Source organism: Rhinopithecus roxellana, chromosome 9, assembly GCF_007565055.1.
Source record: "Rhinopithecus roxellana isolate Shanxi Qingling chromosome 9, ASM756505v1, whole genome shotgun sequence".
NCBI classification, from domain to species: Eukaryota; Metazoa; Chordata; class Mammalia; order Primates; family Cercopithecidae; genus Rhinopithecus; species Rhinopithecus roxellana.
Window position 1 is genome coordinate 20,237,188 of NC_044557.1, and position 22,698 is coordinate 20,259,885.

The 22,698-nt window shown below is 45.0% G+C and overlaps 1 protein-coding gene across 15 annotated transcripts in view; it reads right to left on the bottom strand.

Moving 5' to 3' along the window:
* The window catches only part of TACC1 (transforming acidic coiled-coil containing protein 1), a 126,845-nt gene that overhangs the window by 63,829 nt on the left and 40,318 nt on the right, over positions 1–22,698 (bottom strand). For 4 of the 15 annotated variants that reach the window (XM_010385262.2, XM_030937343.1, XM_030937342.1 and 1 more), the window contains exons 1-2: positions 1,375–1,913; positions 298–413 (exon numbers count right to left, since the gene is read on the bottom strand). The exons of 4 other annotated variants lie outside the window; for them this stretch is intronic. In XM_010385262.2, coding sequence (XP_010383564.1) covers positions 298–413; positions 1,375–1,535 — 277 coding nt within the window. In that variant the 5' untranslated portion in view covers positions 1,536–1,913. Of the gene's footprint in view, positions 1–297; positions 414–1,374; positions 1,914–22,698 lie in introns of those variants that run through there. 7 more of the 15 variants (XM_010385257.2, XM_010385255.2, XM_010385260.2 and 4 more) reach the window with 3 other exon arrangements.

Below are 22,698 nucleotides of genomic sequence, written 5' to 3' on the forward strand. Positions count from 1 at the left end.
AAACATGATCTTCCTACTTCATTACTATACACATTTTTTTTTTAGGGGCTGAGGAGAAAGACCTAGTAGGAATGTTAGATAATGATAATCTCATACTGCAAATGCACAAACTCTACTCGGAGGAGAAAGCCTCGATCACCACACGCCTAAAAATATATATGCCAGGAGGTTTCAAACAGCTCTTTCTTGGTCAAACCCTCTTAAATGGTTCTAAATTTACACTTTTTCCTTCCTTCATTGATATTTTTCAAAACTTTTAAAACAAAACAGGCAGGAAAAATGCAAGTTTTTCTTTACCTTGGCTTTTGGCCCCAGGTCCTGCCAATCCCAGTGATGGATCACAGGACTCCTTGAAAGGTGATTGGATCGGGGTTTCAGCTTCGGGGGTCTCAAAATTACCTTCAGAATCCGAGCTGCCAAGGAGGAAAAATGAGGAATTACCACTTTCAACGGTATTTCCGACACCCTTTGAAATCTACATATTCACAAAGGCTAAAAGTCCAGCATGTTTGTCTAACTTCATAACCAACCGGTCCTCAGCAGGGTCTGACCTGCGGAGGCAACTGCGGTCTCTGAGCAGTGCCCTCCTTGTGCTTCTCAGGCTGGCATCCTGTCTCTTTGAAAGCTCCTCCATTCCCTGGAGCTTTTCTCCAGTACCATTTATTTTTGAGGTCATCCTTCCCTCAGACACCTGAAAAATGCGCTTTTCCAACAGACTCCTTTTGTCACAAGAGCCCTTTCCCAGAGGCTTTAACAATTAATACTGGTCCCACCCCCGAGTTAGGCCGATGCTAGGCATTCCTCTTTGCTGGTTAGGCCTCTACCTGCTGGAACTCCCTGGGCCCGAGGCTAAGAATGCTGTCACCTGCCTTCCGCAATCACGCGGATGACAGCCCAGCAGAGACCACCATTTCCCAGCAGCTGCCAGGAGCCTGTCATCACGCGACCTTCTTCACCGCGGCCGCGTTTTGGGTACACGGTAAGGCCGCGGGAAGGGCCGGGGAGCGACTTCTTCCCCACGGGGGGGCCCTAAGTTGCACTGGGTGAGATCAGTGACGCTGCTCCTGTGTGGAGGGGCGGGGGCTGGGGGTCGAAGCTTAGAGAAAGTGACCGAGGCCAGCGAGGATGCGGAGACTGCAGATTCTGGGTTGGGTTCGGAAAGCTCCTAGCGAAACGGGGGCCAGAAAACACACGGGAGGACAGAAGATCCCGAACTTTTGGACGCACACGGGGACCTGGCTCCGGGCGGGGACACGGCACCGCAGTGAGGACGGTTTCGCGGGTGGCGACCATACATACACACGCACACAGAGGGAGCCGCAGATGGATGGAGGCAAGCGCGTCTGCATTTCGGCGGGGACGCCCTGTACTTGCCTGAAACTCAAGGATTTGGTCTCGGCTTGCGAGTCTTCCTCCTCGGGGTCGCCCTCGGGCCCGCCGGCCTCGTCCTCGCCAGCGGCCCCGCCGCGTACCGCAGACCACGTCCATTTCGCCCACTGCACGGGGGACAGGATCTGCCACGGGCTGAACGCCATGAGCGTGGCTCCTCCGGCTCCAGCTCCTAGGTGCAGGGGAAGGGGTGGGGAGTGCCTTTTTCCCTTTCAAAATGGAGGGAACCGGTGACAGGCGCCAGCAAGCGTTTCCAGCGGAGGCGCGGATGTGGTTAAACGAGTGCCGTCGGGGGCCCTGGTAGAGCGCTTCCTCCCGCCGGCTGCCGCGCCGCGTCCTCCTCGGCCTACTCCCCACACGGTGCGGCCGCAGCGGGCCCCGCGCCGGGCTCCACTCGCCGGGAAGACGCCCGTCCTGTGGCCTCCTCACGCCCCCGGTCCGCAGGGCCCAGCGGCTAGACCTTGGCGGCTCCCGCTCCGGGCTCGCGGACTCCCGCCTCCCGGCCGGCGGGGCGCGCATCAGCTGCCGCCGGAGCCGCGCCCCAGAAGCCTCCCCCTCGGACCGTACTACTCGCGCGCGCGCGCGGGGGCGGCGGCGGCGCCGGGGCTTTGAAGTCGGCCGCGCGCCCGCCGGATCCCCCCGCCGCGGCGTCACGCTGGTCGCGCCCCGACTGAGGGCCGGGGCTTCCCGGCGGCGCCTGGGGAGACCCGGTAGCCCCCCTAAAGCTCCGCCGGCGTCCCGAGCGGAGGAGGACGGTTTTCTGAGCTGGGACACGCCGCGCTCTTCCTCTCTCCTTATTCTTTTTAAAAATGTTTTAAACGTTTTCATCTGGCCACTGTGACTTCACGGCGATGGTGATACTGGACCGCACGCAAGTTAAGCCCCTTGTTACCAAAAAAAAAAAAAAAACAAAAACAAAACTTCGCGGCCGCTGTGGACTGTTGTTTTCCCCTCCCTAACCCTGGCAGCGTGGGGGATTTCAGCTTGTTCATCTCTATCCCTGGCATTCCCGGGATTTGAAAATCCCTCCGCAAAGCCACAAGAGTGACCGAGGACTGGAATTTAAGATGCCCTCCCCTTCCCCAAACCGCACTCGGGGAGGCTTCCCAAGTGCCCAGGTCTTGTCTTAGGTAGGGTGCTAAATTCCCTGTGAGATTACAGCCTGATGGGTTTCCCATTCTCCATATTTATTTAAAATACAGATGGGTGACTCAATATGTTGCCCAGGCTGGTCTTGAACTCTTGGGCTCAAGCGATTCTCCCGCCTCTGCCTCCCAAAGTGCTAGGATTCCAGGCCTGACACCGCGCCTGACCCCATTCTCCTTTTTGAGATTTTCTTTTCATAACTTCTAAGTCTTTGATTTCTGACTTCTTTCGCTGCTTCAGCAACAAGCCAAGAGGCCTGGTGACAACTTTAGGTTTGAAGGCAAAGGGAAATAGCTGATGTTCTCCATTTCCCATAGAAGGATTTCATGTAGGGATTGTTCCTCTCAAAACCACCAATGCACCTTCTTCCAAGTGAATCGATTGCCTCAAACACCAGGCTTAATGATCCCCTTGCCTGGATAAGGTGTTTTGGGTGGTACTGTAATTTCCAAGTTGTGGTGCATCCGTGAGGTGCCTGCAGGTTCCCACAGAGACAGCAACTCCAAAATGTGCACGTTGAAACTTGCAAGAGACTAACCGTTGCCTCTGAAAGCAGTTGGCATGTCTATTCATCGTGACTGTTTTACACATTTGATAACAAAAACAGGAGCGAAATACAAGATAAGACTTGGCAGGGTAGTTTTACCAAAACCGAAGGGCAGGAGTTAGGCTGAAGTCTAGAGAAAAGAAAGGGGTGGGGTGTCAGGATGCTTTCGAATTCATCCTGGCTTTTTCCCAGAAATAAACTGTCATGAGTTGTTCTAGCGACTATAAAGAAGTGAACTAGGCAGGAGGTCCATGTGAAGTATATCACACCACTTATCCAACTGTTGTAGTTTTAGGTTTATGCTCACCCAATAAAACTTCAGGTTCTACGGTCCCCCAGGCTCTTGGATTTCACACAGTGTTCTGTTGCTAGGAAATAATACTACCCCAGCAAATTAGTAACTGGCATACACTAGGTCCTGTTTTTCCTCCTGAATAGTTCTCTCATCTTTTCATTCCCTTGCATTCCCGTGGTGACTGACATAGTTCCCGCACTCCCCATCTTTCATGATCTACTGTAAATAACTCCCACCTGGTTTTACCTCTGAAGGCTTTCTTGCCTGAGGTCACCCCTGCCTGGCTGATCAGTGACTCGTGCTCTAATCTTGCGGTTCCCATTCGCCTCTATGCCCATCCTTTTGTATTCCTAGCCACAGTCAGTAGAGAACTTGTTGTCAATCTTTAATATGCCCAAGAATCATCCACTAGCCTTCTTAAAAAAAAAAAAAAAAAAAATCCAAATTACCAACAGGGTCTGGAAATCTGTATGTTCACTGAGTGTCCTGGGGAACTATTATCACAGGGTAAATTTGGGAAACAGTGCCTAACTTGAACCAACTGCTTGCTGCTTGGGGAACAGTCTCCCTTTGCCTGCAGAGAGAGCTTTGCAGATTCTTGGAACACACCTCCTCCCCAACCCCAGCCCACCCCAAGTTCCCAGGCTTCAGCCCACCCCAAGTTCCCAGGCTTCGGCTGCCCGAACGTCCTTCAGCACTTAGCTCAAGTGTCCACAGGGGGAAGCAGGCTGATTGTCCTTCCTTTCTATCATTTCTATACCCCAAACATCCATAAAGAACTCTTCCTGTGGCCTTAGATCTCAAAGTGAAAGAGAGCATTCTTAACAGTTACACGGGGACTACAGGCATAAACCAGGAGTGTCTCCAGAAGACCAGGATGTAAGGCCATTCTACACTTAGCACACTATATATAACGTATTTATTTACATATTTGTCCCACAAGCTTCTAAAGGAACTTTAGCCCGCTTTGGAACTTCCCCCAGAAATTAGGACAGAACCACACACCCAGGAGGTGTTCAACACATATGTAAGAAAAAACAAACATTCTAGTTTACAAATAGTCCTTGTGAGTTTGGCTAGGGTGACATAAATTCCTAAAGCCTGACTCCTCCTAGGGAAATCTAGTTTCCGGGTCACAAAATAACAGAACCCAGGACCAGTGATGGCCCCAGTAAGGTTAAGCCTCACCTATGCAGCAATTTACTTTTTTGTTTTTTTTTTTTTGAGATAGAGTCTCACACTGCACCCAGGCTGGAGTGCAGTGGCGCAATCTCAGCTGACTGCAACCTCTGCCTCCTGGGTTCAAGCAATTCTCCCTGACTCACCTCCCAAGTATCTGGGATTATAGGTTCCTGCCACCACGCCCAGCTGATTTTTGTATTTTTCAGTAGAGATGGGGTTTCCTCATATTGGCCAGGCTGGTCTTGAACTCCTGACCTCAGGTGATCCGCCCACTTTGGCCTCCCAAAGTGCTGGGATTAGAAGTGTGAGCCACTGCACCCGGCCTGCAGCAACTTCTTGACACTGGACAAGCAAGTAAATGCCTAAGGTTTCTGAAAATCACTCCTCTGCAAGTTCTTGAACTTAGTGTGAGCAGTGATGAATATGAGTCCATCAGCTGGACCGCTCCTCTCAGTGTGCTGCTCCTAGTCCTGGCTTCGTTCTTACCTGGCACAGGTTGCAAAGTCACAACTAGGAACACTGTAGCCCTGTCAGTGAAGACGTGCCATTGCCAACAGGAGGCTGTGGCTACCCTATCTGCTTTTCTGCCCTTCCTCGGTCTAACCAGGCAAGGGCATGATGATGTCTAATCAAGACAACATTGCCAGTAACAGCATCTGACCGCATTCAAATATGTTAACATGACAGTCTTAACCTTGCAAGATCAGATGTTGACCTAATTATCCTTTACCTGTAGACTACAATCATCTATAGAATTATAATCTTCCTTCCACTACCCAAACACACCGAAATCAGGGATGTGTACAATGCATTTATACAGAAAATTATAAAGAGAAGCACCTTTCCAATTTTTTTAAAAGAGAGGCCTCAGAGTATGTCCATAGTGAATACTCTTTCAGGCTGGGAGCAGTGGCTTACACCTGCAATCCCACACTTTGGGAGGCCAAGGCAGGAGGATCACTTGAAGTCAGGAGTTCGAGACCAGCCTGGCCAACACGGTGAAACCCCATCTCTACTAAAAATATAAAAATTAGCCAGGTGTGGTGGTGGGTGCCTGTAATTCCAGCTACTCGGGGGGCTGAGGCAGGAGAATCACTTGAACTGGAGAGGCAGAGGTTGCAGTGAGCCGAGATCATGCCATTGCACTCCAGCCTGGGCAACAGAGTGAGACTCCATCTCAAAAATAAAATAAAATAAAATAAATACTCTTTCAGAGTTCCAGGAAGATTAACAAAGGTCCAAACTGCATTTATTAAAGACTTGGCTGAGCCCCCCACCTGGGGTCTGCTCAAAGACCCTTGCCCAGGCTTTGCTCTGGTGAACAACTCTTCTCATATCCACCCATTGATCTATTTTCTTCTGTATCACAAAAGAAAAGTTTGCTTTCCCCAGAAAGTATGCCATTCAACCTAGGTCACAGATCAAGCCTATAGCAGAACTGCCACACAGAAGAGTTACACTGTGTCAGCTTTTAGAGAAGCTGGGGGGATATATATACACACACATACACATATATATACATATAAATGTAGTATTTACACTATACTAGTGTAATTGAAGAGCCAGTTCTATGAGATTCTCTCATTTCCATCAAATATTCATGACTATATGTTTATTGACTTTATAAGAAAGTTCACTTTAGTTCTCTACTCTGTGATGTAAACGTATTAAAGAAGCAGTTGTTGAGTGCAAAAGATGTAAACAGAGTTAGGTCAGTCTGTTTATTCTAAGTGAAGAAAAATAATCCCAACATTATCCCTAATTCTTCCCGCCAAAGTTGAAAACAAGCAAACCAAAAGCAAACACAAAGCTCCACTTAAAGCAGTGAACAATCTTTAAATTTAGGAATACCTTCTATAGACATGTTTGGTCTTTCCTGCTAAATAATATTGTATTTACAGAGCCTGTTAAACATGAATATCGTCTTGGAGGATTACTCTTACTGATTTAGCACATTTTGTTTCCTTCTGTTGAACTCAGATTCCTTTCGAGCAGATGAGGTGTTAAAAAAGAGGGCTGTCCAAGTCCAAGTCCAAGTCTGAGAGTTTTATACCTAGAGCTCAGACAAGAAAACCATCTGAAACTTCCTCTATGTTGTTTATAAATTTAAGATTCTAGTAAAGGACATTACTTCAAATTTGAGATATCTGCTTTACTACACTTACCTGTTTGTGGGGAGGGTGGAATTTAAGACTTGAATTAAAGAGGCTGAAGGAATTCAGGACATTTAAATAGAATAATATTCCTAGCCAGGCACAGTGGCTCACATCTGTAATCCCAACACTTTGGGAGGCCGAGGCGGGTGGATTACCTGAGGTCAGGAGTTCGAGACCAGCCTGGCCAACACAGTGAAACCCCGTCTCTACTAAAGATACAAAAATTAGCTGGGCATGTGGCACGTATCTGTCATCCTAGCTACTCAGAAGGCTGACATGAGAGAATCGCTCAGACTCAGGAGGCAGAGGTTGCAGTGAGCCGAGATCGCGCCACTGCACTCCATCCTGGGGGTCAGAACAAGTCTCTGCCTCAAAAGAAAAAAAAAAAAAAAGAAGAAGAAGAATATTTCTTCACCTACAGCCATTTTATTCCTTCTTCTCTTCTCCACCTCCAAAATAAAATAAATGTCCTAAACAATGCATCCTCATGGATTAGAAGAACATTAATCATATAGCCCAAATGTTTCAAGATCATCCTAATATAAAATATTCTACTCACTATCCTCATAAATATATTGTGAGTCTTCAGGAGACCACACATCTTCTTGTTACTAAGAAGTTACAAGGTAACAGATTGGGATGGTGGTTGGAAGGGGCAGTGAAAGGCAAAAGCGGATTCACTGGTAGGAGGATGTGGGGAGAAAAGGTCCACCTAGAGGAAAAGAATAAAATCACAAAAAGCTTTCGAAAATAACTGTGACACCCACGCCAACTTAATTCCTTAGTCTAGGGATTTGGGGGGATTTCATTACAGTAACTCACATGTTTGTGACCAATAATCTTCCTGTATTTCTAGGAGATAAAAAGATGGGAAAATAAGTAGCCAACTCTGTGACATGATACGCAGCATCCTGTAAACTCCAGCTTTTATCTCTTTAGAGTAAAAGTTTGATTACTGTATTTTGATCCTGAAACTCCAAGTTAGTAAAACACTATTGCTAAGATGGCAATACTACCCAGTTAACTTATAGGGCTAATTTGATTTCAATCAAAATTCCTAGGGGATTTTTCATAGAATTCATCAATAATGTTTAAAAGTTTATCTGGAAAAATAAACTGGTGAACACATTTTAGACTTTGTAAAAAAAAACCTACAACAACTAAGAGTTAAGAGTAGACTAGTCCTACAAGATATTGAGACACATTTATGCAAAAATAGCCAGATCTTTGTTCTGTAAAACAGAACAGAAAGCCCAGGAAAAGATCTTACAAGATACAGGAATTTATTATATACCAAAAAAGATGGCTTGAACCTAGCAGGCGGAGGTTGCAGTGAGCCGAGATCGTGCCACTGCACTCCAGCCTGGGCAACAGAGCAAGACTCCACCTCAAAAAAAAAAAAAAAAAAAAAAAAAAAACAAAAAAAACAAAATAAAGAAGATGTTACAATATGTAAGGAGAAAGAAGATTTATGATTGGAGCATAGTTGGCTGGCAATGGGAAAAAAGATCAAGTTAAACCCTTACCTCAGAGCATATACCAGGATAAATTCCAGATGGATTAGATGGCTAAATAATAAAAATCGAACCACTGGGAGAAAGCGGTCTACAAGCAACAGAATCTGTCAGAGCTCTGTAGCAAGGGTGAGGATCCAACTTAGAAGTAATTAATGAAGTCAGACACAAAATAAAGATAGATTTGGCTACATTAATAAAAATGAAGCTTCTGACTGTGTGCCTTCAAGTTAAAAGGCAAACAACAGGCCATGGAAAAACAAAGGTTGTTAGTATTGTTATTACCTAAGGAACTCGTGAAAACCAGTAAGATCATTGAAGCCCCAAAAGAAAAGTGAACAATTACAACTGCTTACCATGTGTTAGACACTACACTTTACATGAATCGTCTCATTTAATCACCTCCACTTACTCTTACAGTCTCATGAGGAAAGTATTGTTATGGCCTTTTTGTTGTTGTTAACAAGTTAAGTTGGTTGCATTTTCACCTCTACAGCAGAGGCTGTTGATCTGGGCTTAGCAAGGAAGGGTTTCAGAAGGTCCTGGCCTCCCTGAAATTGTATGCAAAAAGTATGTGTGTGAGCATATTTGCATCAGTCTCTCCCTCTCCTCTTCCCCACATACAGTCAAGCTCCACTCCAGGAATAATGTTTTAGGTTGACTAAAGATTGATTTTTGAATCTGAAAGTGGAACTAATATAAGATTCTTCAGTACAAGGAAGTACTGGCCAAAGAAGCCCTTACATGGAAAATCCAGACCTGCCAGAAATTAGTAGAGGAAACAGCCAGTTTTGAAGACATCCAGAGGGTGGAAAAGGGTGGAGAGCAGGCCTAGCAGTGCTCACCACTCCAGGAAGGGTGTGCCCTTCTCCAAATGCCCAGTGGGAGCCTGTGGCATTGGGCAGCCTGTGGGTTCCATCTAAGTGACTGTGTGGTGACCAAAGTGTGAAATGTTCATTTCAAGTAGGCATTTGCCAGTTGAGCCAAAGTACTATAAAAAAAATAAAAAGCTTTTCAGCCAGGCATAGTGGCGTCTTCCTGTAATCCCAGCACTTTTGGAGGCTTAGGCAGGAGGATAACTTGAGCCCAGGACTTTAAGACCAGCCTAAGCAACATAGCAAAACCCCATCTCTGCAAAAAAATTAAAAAGTAGCCAGGCATGGTGGTGTTCACCTGTAGTCCCAGCTACTCTTGAGCCCAGGAGGATTGCTCGAGCCCAGAAGGTCAAGGCTGAAGTAAGCTGTGATTGTAGGATTGCACTCCAGATTGGGTGACAGAGTGAGACCTTGTCTCAAAAGAAAAGAAGAAAAAAAAAACCCCAAGGACCCCTACTGATACAAATGGGAATCCTCAAAGGCACACAAAATTGGGCCAGAGCATAAAAGGCATACTTTATGTGGGAGGTGCAAAAGGATTAATTTTAACATCTCTTTCTTTGGGATGTTCTTTCGCTATACTTCCTTTTAGGGTGGTTTCTTCCAAGAAACTATGTTGATGAGGGAAACGACACCCAGGAGCCTCTCCCCATCTGGGAAAAAGTAGGAGGGCTCAGCAAAGAAAGGAGGCATGAAACGGGTTGCCAAGGCCTGATTTTGTGAAGCAGGAAGCTTAAAAACTGGGGAAGCATTCTTTAAGAAAAGTGCTAAAGAACCCCATGAACACAGTGTTAGGGCCACGCTAGTATGAAGGGGCCCAAGCAAGTGAGAGGCCTGAAGCTTAGGCTTCCTCAGCTTCACGGTAAATTCAGCTCTGCCCAGAGAACAAAAGAGATCCCTGCCTGTGGCTCAGGAGTGGTTCAGCTGGCCTCAACTCAGTAAGAGAAATGTCCATTGATGGAGCGAGGGGGTCACACTGACCTTTATCTTCTTAGAGGAAACTAAAATATTTAACTGTTGAAAACTGGATAAAACTGTCAAAAGATATCTCCTACATAGATTGTGAAACATAACTCATGGCTCTGTTCCTTCTGTACCCATTGTAAACACACACACACACACGCACGCACGCGTGCGCACGATTTTAATTATTAAGATAAAAAAGCAAAAGGCCAGGTGTAGTGGCTCATGATTGTAATCCCGACACTTTGGGAGACGAGGGCAGGAGGAGCGCTTGAGCCCAGGAGTTTGAGACCAGCCTGGACCACGCAGTGAGATCCCATCTCTACACACATGCACACACACAAAGATAGAAAAGAAAAACTATAATGCTTCTTTAACATTGTGTGTCTATGCACCTCTACCCTTTGAATTTCCACAAGATCACTATGGTAGAGCCTAACTCCCTCACCCCACATCCCGTATCCATCATTTCCTTATTCGTTCTGGTAAAAGAACCCTCTGAATTTTTGCTGAGCACATGGTCACACAGCAAGAGGCCACGTTTCCTTCTCTACACCTAGGTGTGGCCTTGTGACTCAGTTATGACCCATGGGATGTGAGCACAAGGGGTAAGTGCAAATTTGGGGCAGTGTCTTTTTTTCTCTTTTAGAGAAAGAGTCTTGCTCTATTGTCCAGGCTGAAATGCAGTGGTGTAATCATATCTCACTGTAGCCTTGAGCTCCTGGCTCTAGCAGTCCTCCCACCTCAGCCTCTTGAGTAGCTGGAACTCCAGGTGCACACCACCACGTCCGGCTAATGTTGTTGTTTGTTTGTTTGTTTGTCTGTTTGTTTGTTTTAGAAACAGGGTCTTGCTGTATTGCCAGGCTGGTCTGAAATTCCTGGGCTCAAGCGATTCTCACCCCTTGGCCTCCAGAAGCAATAGGATTACAGGCATGAGCCATTGCGCCTGGCCCCTGGGCCAATGTCTTTAAAAAGAAAAGTGCATGTGCAGTTTCTCCTGGCCGAAGAAGTTGTGAACTGCATGTCACAACTTCTGCTGTGTGAGGACCACGCTCTGAACAGGATGGAGCTACAGAACAGACAGAATTCGCGCCAGGCTGACCAGGGAGCAGAGCAGCCTGCAGCCCTAGACTAACTGCTGCCTGAGAACTGTTCCGTGAAAGAGAAAAGTCTATCTTCTTTTGTTTTTTTTTTTTGTTTTGTTTTGAGATGGAGTCTCACTCTGTTGCCTAGGCTGGAGTGCAGTGGTGCAATCTCAGCTCACTGCAACCTCCAGGTTCAAGCGATTCTCCTGCCTCAGCCTCCCGAGTAGCTGGCATTACAGGCATGTGCCACCATGCCGGGCTAGTTTTTGTATTTTTAGTAGAAACGGGATTTCACCATGTTGGCCAGGCTGGTCTCGAACTCCTGATCTCAAGTGATCTGCCTGCCTCAGCCTCCCAAAGTGCTGGAATTACAGGCATGAGCCACCGTGCCCAGCCTAAAAGTCTATCTTCTTTACAGGACTGTGTCACTGGGTCCCTTTGTAATGGTAGCCTCACCTCTGCCCTCACATTACAACCTCCTCTGGGGGATTTCAGCATCTAAGCTTCCTTAGGTACGGGAAGAACCTGCCTTAAATTTCATTCTACATTCTTCTGAACAGGATTACATTAAATTCCCTTCAAAGATTGATGCATTTTTAAAAATGATAAATTTACACAGATTGAGCATCCCTAATCCAACAATCTAAAATCTGAAATGCTTCAGAATCCAAAACATTTTGCTTGTCACCATGACACCACAGTGGAAAATTCCACACCTAACTTCATGTGACCAGTCACAGTCATAACACAGTCAAAACTTTGTTTCATGCACAAAATTATTACAACTGTTGTTTAAAAGTACCTTCAGGCTATGTGTAGAAGGTGTATATGAAACATAATGAATCTCATGTTTTGACTTGGGTCCCATCCCCAAGCTATCTCATTATGTATATGCAAATATTCCAAAATCTGAAATCTGAAACACTTCTGGTCCTAAGCATTTTGGATAAGGAACACTCTACCTGTATCTCAATGATGTCTTTTCTCAGGGCAGATAATTCCCGAATCACAAGACTCAAGCCCGCCCCATGGAGGATGTCCTAATTATCCTAAAAACAGGACTGAGACTACCCTTCCTTCTGCCATAATGAGTTGAGCTGTGATACTGACTTTCTAGAAATTAGGCAGTTGCATTTTTAAAGATGACTGATGTGGACAAAAACGTTGAAGAGGGAGGAAGTCAATAGTTAGATTCCACAAAGGCCAAGTAGAATGTGATTTACATATTGATGAAGGTTATTATCTTCTTTGGGAAGATTTCCTTGAAATAATATGATTGTATAACTCCAATATTTGCCCAACTCTAAGGATAAACAATAATAATAATAAATAATAACTGACCCAAATCCTATAAGTGAATTAATCACTGTTCTTTGGCTTGAACACTAACTGGTGCTAGTGACAATTTCTAGCACACACGCACAATTTTTTTAGAGATTGTTTTCTTATGGGCTCAATTAGTCAAGTTATTTTGTTGTATTATTTTATAGAACTATGACAACCAAGAGCAAGGTTATCCTCACTGGTCTTCCCTGTACCTCATCATGTACGATATAGGAATATCATACGTGTTTTCTGTTTCCTTTGGCCAAGGCATAGACACTGAGGAGAATATATTTGTTTTACATTATTTTCTGAACAAACGATAAATCACTGCTACAGACTGAATGTTTATATCCCCCCCAAATTCATAGGTTAAAACCTAATCTCCAATGTGAGAATATTAAGAAGTGGGGCCTTTGGGAGGTGATTAGGTCATGAGGGTTCTTCCTGGGGTCAGCGCCCTTACAAAAGAGACCCTAGACAGCTCCCTCTCCCTCCTTCTGCCAAATGAGGACACAGGGAGAAGACACCCAGGAGGTCAGCCCTCACCAGACGTGGAATCTGCTGGTCCTTTAATCATGGGCCTTCCTCCAACCTCCAGAACTTCCAGAAATGAATGACTGTGGTTTATAAACCACCCAGGCAATGGTATCCTTATAGCAGCCTCAACAGACTAAGATAATCACTGACTTGTAAGTATCCATCTTAGATCTCATAGAACCACAGGAATTTTTAGCTGGAAAGGACCTTTGCCAAAGATCACTAGGTCCAATATCCTTCTTTTTGGAAGGAGGTTTACTCAGGCACCAAAGTTTGCCACAACTAGGATTCATAACCCTTGCAAGGAAGGTACGAATTCTGGAGTTTCCCCCCAACCCCAAAATATAAGCCCACTTGGTATGTATAATAGAGATATGACTTCTCCCCAAAATTCACCTCATTTTAGAAGGCAATGTAAATCATTTTATAAAGCAAATACATACAAATAATCTTGTACTTTGTTTTAAAAGTTATTTTGTTTTTGTTTTCTTTTGAGACGGAGTCACGCTGTGTCACCTAGGCTGGAGTGCAGTGGTGCGATCTCAACTCACTGCAACCTCCGCCTCTGGGGTTCAAGCGATTCTCCTGCTTCAGCCTCCTGAGTAGCTGGGATTATAGGCATGTGCCACCATGCCTGGCTAATCTTTGTATTTTTAGTAGACATGGGGTTTCACCATGTTGGCCAGGCTGGTCTTGAACTCCTGACCTCGTGATCCGCCCACCTCAGCCTCCCAAAGTGTTGGGATTACAGGCGTGAGCCATCGTGGCTGGCCTTTAAAAGTATTTTACAGCCTAGGCAACATAGTGAGACCCCATCCCTTCAAAAACAAAAACAAAAAAAATTAGCCTGGTGTGGCAACGCATACCTGTAGTCCTAGCTACTTGGGAGGCTGAGATGGGAGGATCATTTGAGCCCAGGAGTTCAAAGTTGCAGTGAGCTGTGATGCTACCACTGCACTTCAGCCTGGGCTAAGAGTGAGACCGTGTCTCAAAACAACAACAAAAAACATATTTTTAAATACCTTTACTGTTTAAGGCAAAATAATACATATGTACATTCATTCATTCATTCATTCCACAAATTTGACAAATGACCAAGCTTTGCCAGCCTCTGCTGAACACTGTGTTGAACAAAAGAGACCCAGTTCCTGCCCTCATAGAACTTGCACATGAGTGAGCTTAGTAAGCAAACAAATAAATATGTAATATATAAGTTATCACGTATGAAATATAAAAATTGCAAGGGGCTCTGAGAATGGCTGGTGGAGGGCATCGGTGGAGATGTCAAGGGAGGTTGCTCTGAGGAAGTGACAGGTTGAAGCCTCAGGGATAGGCAGAAGCTACCTGGGTGAAATGTAGGGTAACAGCATTCCCTCCTCAAGACACTAAGGACAGAAGCAGCCTTCAGTTTCAAGCAAGCGTGGCTGAAGAGCAGCTGCTGGAGGGAGGAGAGGCGCAAGGCATGACAGCCTAGAAGACCATGTTAAGGATCCTTGCCTCTGAAAAAGTGAATTTTTGACAACACAAGCAGTTCAAAGAAGAAAAAAAACTTGCCCATAGTATTGTCTTTCATAAACAGCCACTGTTAAAATGTTGGTGAGCAATATACCCTTTTTTCCCTCTTTTTCAAAGTACTTTTTACATCTGGAATTGAAATATTTATATTTTTCTATTAATACTTATAATCTGTCTTTCCCTACTAGATGTAAGCTCCATGAACACAAAGTACCTTGCCTGTCTTGTTTCTTCTGCTTAATATTTGATGGCTGAATAAAGATTGCAAATCTCTCTCTTATATACACACAAGCATGTACTTATTTAGACAAATGGAACAACAGATAGATAGATGGATAGATAGATACTTTTACACAAATAGTGAATAAGTACTCACATCTAGCAAAAGACAATATGCATATTTAAATATTTATTGATTTTGTTAATATTTACTGGCATGCATATTAATATTTATATTAATATTTATTTAACAGAAACATTAATATGTAAATATAAAATATTTTATATTATATTAATATTTTAATTTATTTGATATGCATATTGACATTTATGTTAATATTTAAAATAATGAATTTTTTTTTTGAGACGGAGTTCCATTCTTTCGCCCAGGCTAGATGCAGTGGAGCAATCTCGACTCATCACAACTTCACCTTCCGATTTCAAGCAATTCTCCTGCCTCAGTCTCCCAAGTAGCTAGAATTACAGGTGCCCACCACCATGCCAGGCTAAGTTTTATATATTTAATAGAGATGGGGTTTCACCATGTTGGTCAGGCTGGTCTCGAACTCCTGACCTCATGATCCGCCCGCCTCGGCCTCCCAAAGTGCTGGGATTACAGGCATGAGCCACTGCGCCTGGCCTACTATTTATTAATTTAAGTATACATTTTGTCTTTTGCTAAAGGTGAATACTTATTCAGTTAAGTATTAATACAACAATAAACCTTAATTATTAAACCTTAATATTATAAACCTTAATACAAACCTTAATCAATAGAGGTGAGTACTTTATGTATGTTTAAATATTTATTAATTTTCTTAGTATTTATTTATATTAATACATAAATATGTATTAATATTTAATGTTCACAATATCAATTTATTGTTTCTCTTATTAAGGAACAGTAATATTTCAATCAATATGTTAATTTATATGAACATTATTAATATTTATTAACATTTAAATTAACAAATTAATATTTATTGATATAACTATACATATTATCTTTTACTAAAGGTGAGTACTTATTCATTATGCTGCTTGTTTTCTTCATAAGGTTCTGCTCTCCATGGAGGAAGAGGAAACCAGGATGTGCAGCCAAGTCCCGTCCTGACCCCTCACTGGGATCTGCCTCTCTGCAGAACCCACGTGTGCCTCCTTCTCTTCACTGCATAACATGCCTTTGAGTGTCTGTACAGAATTTGCCTGACTTGCTCCCCATGGAGGGATATTTAATGGGTTTGTTGTTCCTCATTATAAATGAAACTGTGATGAGCAACCCCATGCATATGTATCTTTTCACACACTTATCATTTCGTAGAGTAAAATCCTAGAAGTAGGATTGTAGTGTCAAAACAAGCACATTTTATATTTTGATACATATAGCCAAACTGCCCTCTGGAAAGGCTGTACTCATTCACATTTGTAAACACAGTGTATGAGATAGACTTTCCCCTAAACCTTAATCAATACTGAGTTCAGTCAATCTTTTAAAACTGTCAAATGGGTGAAATGATAAGCCACCACCAATGATTGCTGGTCTTATTTGAACATGTTTATTTCTGAAGTTTGAATGTGTTTTAATGGATTTATTGAAGCATTGGCTGCCTAACTGCCTGCCCGCCTGCCTGCCTTCCTTCCTTCCTTCCTTCCTTCCTTCCTTCCTTCCTTCCTTCCTTCCTTCCTTCCTTCCTTCCCTCCTCCCTCCCTCCCTCCCTCCTTCCTTCCTTCCTTCTTTCCTTCCTCTCTCTTTCTTTCCTTCTGTCTTTCATAAAATGGAGCGTTTAAGTCTTTTGCCTTAAACAGCAGTACTCAATGTGTGGCCCCTGGGCCAGCAACATCAGCATCACCTGGGAACACCTTAGAAATGCAAATTCTATAGCCAGGCATTGTGGCGTGTGATTGTAGTCCTCGCTACTTGGGAGGGAGGCCGAGTTGGGAGGATCACTTGACCCCAGGAGTTGGAGGCTGCAGTGAGCTACGATTGCACCGCTGTACTACAGCCCGTGCAACAGAGCAAGGCCCTGTCTCAAAAATAAATAAAGTAAATAAAATAGAAATGCACATTCTTGAGCTCCACCTCTACTGCATGAGAAACTTGGGGTGGGCCTGGCCATCTATGTTATAAGAAGGCCTCTAGGTGACGCCCATAAGCGCTTATGTTTTCTTTCTCAGTCATGTTGTACACCCTCGCTCTCTTACACAGAAACCTGTCTCCAACATCCAAACTGGAGACAAAAAGCTTTTGATCAGCAGCAAGTTCAATTATTTCCTCCTCCAAATGGTACTTATGGACTGAACATCATTTGCTATTCCTTTTTGTCCACAATATCCTGAAACCCCTTAACAAACCTCAGAAGTGTATGGTGTCATGAGCGCCAAACTCACAGCCAAATCATAGCTGGAAGAGGGATTTTCTGTCCTTGTCTGCCTTCTGTCACCCCCCCATCTTCCATCCACAATCCACATTTTCTCTGAAACTCTAGGGGCCTGCGGCTTGGAGATCCTGGCTCCATCCCCCACTCCAACGCAGGGTTGGGCAAGTGACTCAGGCCTGACTAAAGAGCGTCTCCTACCCCTGTCTCTCCCCGTCTCTTTCCCAATACAGCACTTGGTTTAGCAAAGGGCACAAGATCCAAGCCCATCTAATTCATGTCTTCTGACAACCTCGCCAAACCTTTTCAATGAGCCAGCAAGGTGGGCATTTCCATCAGTCCCCGGCCTCTTGGTTCAATAATCCCCTTTATTTAAGATGCTGTGTAAGCCTCACGCTGACAACTGGTAGAGGCATTCCCTGGGCTGGTGGGTGCCAGGAATGGATATGTGAGATCGTGAGGCAACATTCCTCAGCCTGGTTCCGCGGCTCCTGGCCCATCTGTTTGGCAAAAAGCTGCTGAGAGATTCCCAGAATTCACTCTCCCTCCACAACACCATCAAGGGCCACATTTAAAGAGTTCCCCCGACTCTCAGGGATACAGAAGAGACTCCTGGTACTGGAGTCCTTTTTTTCTCCTGTAAGAAAGAAGCTGGCTTTTTTTCTTCCCCAAATAAGATATTCAGAATCATTTTATCTCCAGCCAGCCACACTTTAATTAAAGTCAGTCATTCAAAGGCATCTATCGCGTGACTCTCAGCAAGAGCAGGGCACTCCAAGGGCACTGCTCCTCTCTGAATGTGACATACAAAGCAGGCGCGGTGCAGACCGCAGCCTGCGAGGAACTGATTCTTTCACAGATCTCAAGCCTCTGGTAATGAAAGTGGAAGAGCTCAACTAGGACCAAAAAAGGAGAGAACATGATTCAGCTCCCAAGAGGGTTTCCGAAAGTGCGAAGGGGGAGAGCGCGGCGGAGGGGGCCTGGAAGGGAAAACCCGAGGGTGGCGCTGGGACCGAAATCCACACTCCCCTCCAGATTGTTCAGAAGGCAGGAAATCTACCGCCCCTAGGGAGATGTCTGCATGCTGCTAAACAATGCCGCATCAAAACCCCTCTCTGCTTCATAAAGGGCGTGAGAAATCGTGGACTTGACACTGTCAGCTAGAGTGACACCACAGGGCCTGAAGAGGGCTCTTAGCTCAGCAGGGAAGCCACGGGCTCCTGACCTCTGTGGCCAAACCTGCGCTGCTGTGTGAGGAAGGATCCGGGAGAGCCAGAGCCGGCAGCACAGGGAGAATTCGTGTTCACACTCACACACACGCCACGCCACACAGGGTCTCATGTATACACACATACCACTCGCATGCACAGTCACACATGCACCTCCCCAGCAGCCTCACACATCACACACCCCCATCCATACCCAGTCTCACACACACACAGTCACACATACCACACAATCACACACACCACACACCGTCACCCATACCCAGTCTCACACACACACACTACATAGTCACACGCACCACACCCCGACCCATACAACCTCACATACATACACGCACCACACACAGTTACACACACCACACCCCAACCCATACACAGTCTCACATACACATACACACAACACACACAGTCAAACACACACCACTCACCCTCACCCATACCCAGTCTCACACACACCACACACAGTCACACACACCAAACATCCTCACCCTTACCCAGGCTCACACACACACACACACACCACACACACAATCACACACACCACACACCCTCACCCATACCTAGTCTCACACACACACCACACACACACCAAACATACTCACTCATACCCAGTCTCACACACACACCACACACAGTCACACACACCACACACCCTCACCCATACCCATTCTCTCACACACACACACCCCTCACATAGTCACACACACCACATTCCTGACCCATACAGCCTCACATACATACACACACACCACATACAGTTACCACCCCCAACCCATACAGTCTCACATACACACACACACAACACACACAGCCACACACCACTCACCCTCACCCATACCCAGTCTCACACACACACACCACACGCAGTCACACACACACCACACACCCACCTCATACAGTCTCATACACATACACACACCACACACATAATCACATACCACACACCCCCACCCATGCAGTATCACATACACCACACACCTAGTTACACACATACCACACACACCCCCCACCCATACAGTCTTACATACACATATACACACTACACATGTAGTCACACATACCACACCCCCCAACCCATACACAGTCTCATACACATACACACACCACACAGTCACACACACCACACACCCCCATCCATACACAGTCTCATACACACACACCACACACCTAGTCACACATATACCACACACATCCCCATCCATACAGTCTCACACACACATGCACCACACAGTCACACACACCTCCCCCACAACAGTCTCACACACATACCATATACCTCTACCTCCACAGTCTCATATACACACACCACAGTCTCACACACACCACACATATCACACACCCCCACTCCCACAGTCTCATGTACACATATACACCCCACACACATAGTCACACACACCACACACAGTCACACACACACCACCCCTGACAGTCTTACAAACACAGTCTCACACACACCACACATCCCCACCCACACACTGAGTCTCCTGTATACATACAACCACACACACCACATCTCCCCCGCACTCTCATATAAGCCCACAGTCACACAGACACCTCCCACACACAGTTTCAAATATATATGGTGACACACACATATTGCACATATACCCCTCAAAGTCTGTGTCTGACACACACACACACTCAAGCACTTCAGTCCTAACACACGGCTTCTTGCTCAGCCCCTGGACCATTCATCCAGGGGTATGGAATCAGTCAAACAAGCACACAATTATCAAGGATGGAGGAGGACAAAATTGAACTTTTGACACTCCCGTTCCTTCTGCTGTGCAGCTTCACCAGCCAGGAGCCGCAGCAGCCACCAGAGGGCACCAGAACGTTCCGACACACCGCCCATCAACACATTTGTATGTGAAGAGAATTTCTTCAACATTTGAATTTCTATAAATACAAAAAGTCACAATGAGTCCCCTCTGCATCCAATGCAGGGTGTTTATACTGCAGTTTAACCAGCGGATACAAATGAACAAGCACTGAACGACTGCAGAAGGGAGACTCCCAACTTCTCAGAAGCTACAGAAAGTTATCTGTGAATCACAGGATTTGAAGACACACCCCTGAGAGGCAGGATCCCGGCCAGGAGAAGGAATGAGGCGTCAAAAGGTCAATTTTGTCTCCCTTCCCTTCCCTTCCTTTCCCTCCCCTCCCCTCCCCTCCAAGACAGGATCTCACTCTGTCACCCAGGCTGGAGTGCAGTGGCACAATCTCAGCTCACTGCAGCCTCGAGTTCCTGGGCTCAAGAGATCCTCCCGCCTCAGCCTCCCAAGTAGCTGGGACCACAGGTGCCGACAACACACCTGACTAATTTTTTAAACAAATTACTTGTACAGATAGAGTCTTGCTATGTTGCCCAGACTGGTCCCAAACTCTTGGGCTCAAGTGGTCCTCCCACCTCAGCCTCCCAAAGTGCTGGGATTACAGGCGTGAGCCACCGTGCCCGGCCCCTAATCTATTTTCTTTTCTCTTACGTGTACTACAAATCAGTATCTGAATGGCCCTGTCAAAAACTAAGCCAAAAACTTAGTGGATGGTGGCTGGCGCCCCCTGGTGGGAGAACAGAGCCCTCCACCTGGCAAGAAGCAGGAAGGAGATGGAAAAGAGGTGAAAGCAGCCCACTCTAGACTCTACTCTCTCTGTCTCTCTTCTTTCCCCCTTATTGCCAGGTATTCCTGAAATCTGCGCACATCTCTTGGTTCTAGTTTTGTCCTGAAGAGAACCTCCCATTCTCTGCTTTGGGTATCAACTGTGAAGGGCCCAGGTTATAAGGACTTGACCTGTGCTCCCAAGTGCTGTTCCTATGGCCCATGGGGCACTTATTAGGAATCACGACTTCACACACATCTGCCCGGAAATGCCACTGCCTGAATATCATTCAGTCATCAAGGGGTTCGACGGTCTTCTGAGGCCAATGGATACACAGGTGTGAAAAGGCAAAGGAAGTATCAATCATCTTCCTACCTTCATATCTTGCCCAAGCTTTCCTAGTTTTGTTTTCTCAAACCCCTATTTAAGAAAAATTTTGATGTAGCCATAGAAACATAACATTTTGCCGTTGTTAGGAAAGCAAGACTCATAAACAAAAATACTTCAGCAAAGAAACCCAGGAGAGGTCTTCTTTCGGTTCTGTGTAAAAGCAATACAGGATTTCTCTATAGCTATTTAGCTATAGAATGAGCTGGACAATGTTTTCTCAAACATTTACTTCCCTGAAACTATCTTATCAGTAGGAAATAGCCATAAAAACTCCTTTTCTAGTAGATAAACAAAAGCCTCTACTGGTTAATGAGTTGTCTGGGTGGCAGAAACACTCTGGAATTGACTGGTAATTTGTGTTCTCTGGTTCAGCCAGGTTCATCAGGACTGAAACCTAGCTCTGTGGCCTTAGTTTCTCAACTTTTCTAGGCCTCAGTTTCTTCATCTGTAAAATGCAGATAATAATGTCTATTTCATGGGATCCATGACAGGATTAAATGGGATAATGGATAGGTTTCAGGGTCTCTGACAGTCCTCATTTCACATATTGTGTATATGTGTATTTTCACAGGGAAAGATCCCTAAGTTTGATCATATTATCAAGGGATCTCTGAACAGTTTTCAGAACTATTGCTGTACAGCAAAGCATCTTTGTAAGGTTTCTGGGAGCTCCCATCTTTACCAGTGACATTCCATGCCGTCAAGTTTTTATGAGAACATGCAGAGTATAAGACAGATAAACAGGATGGGTTTTCTCAGAAATGGAACTACTCTACCTTCCAAAAATAGACAGGACTCTAAAGTTTCTATGTAACATTCCCAAATTTAAGGAGGCTAAATATAATGTATTTTGCCTAGAAGTGTTATTAATATCATATGTAGCAGACATATAGGATTGATAAAGATAAAACTGTACTATTGTGCAATTGTACAAACAATGAAAAAATTACATCCAAAGTCTCTGTTACAGTAAGCCTTCTGGGCATGAAGCAATGTCAAAGTCAGGGATCCTTGTAGATAGTCACTCTTCAAGGATACCAAGTCTCCACAAATAAAAGTAAAGGAGCTGGAAGATAAAGGAAGAGCAGAGAACAGTGGTACATCATTTGCCATTCCTTATATTAAATCTGCTGTGCTTTATGTCCTATTATTATAAAAAATAAACTCTAAAGACTGTCCCTGAAAAATGTATGCCTGACAAAGCATACTGATGACCGACAGCATTTGAAGGTGCCACCATTTCAGCAGAGGAAGCTAAAATGCTTAAAATGCAACCTTAAGATGGACTGAAAATTGATGTAAAAAAAAAAATCTATGAGAAAAGCTCAATTATAGATGTCCTATTTTTTTCCAGCTT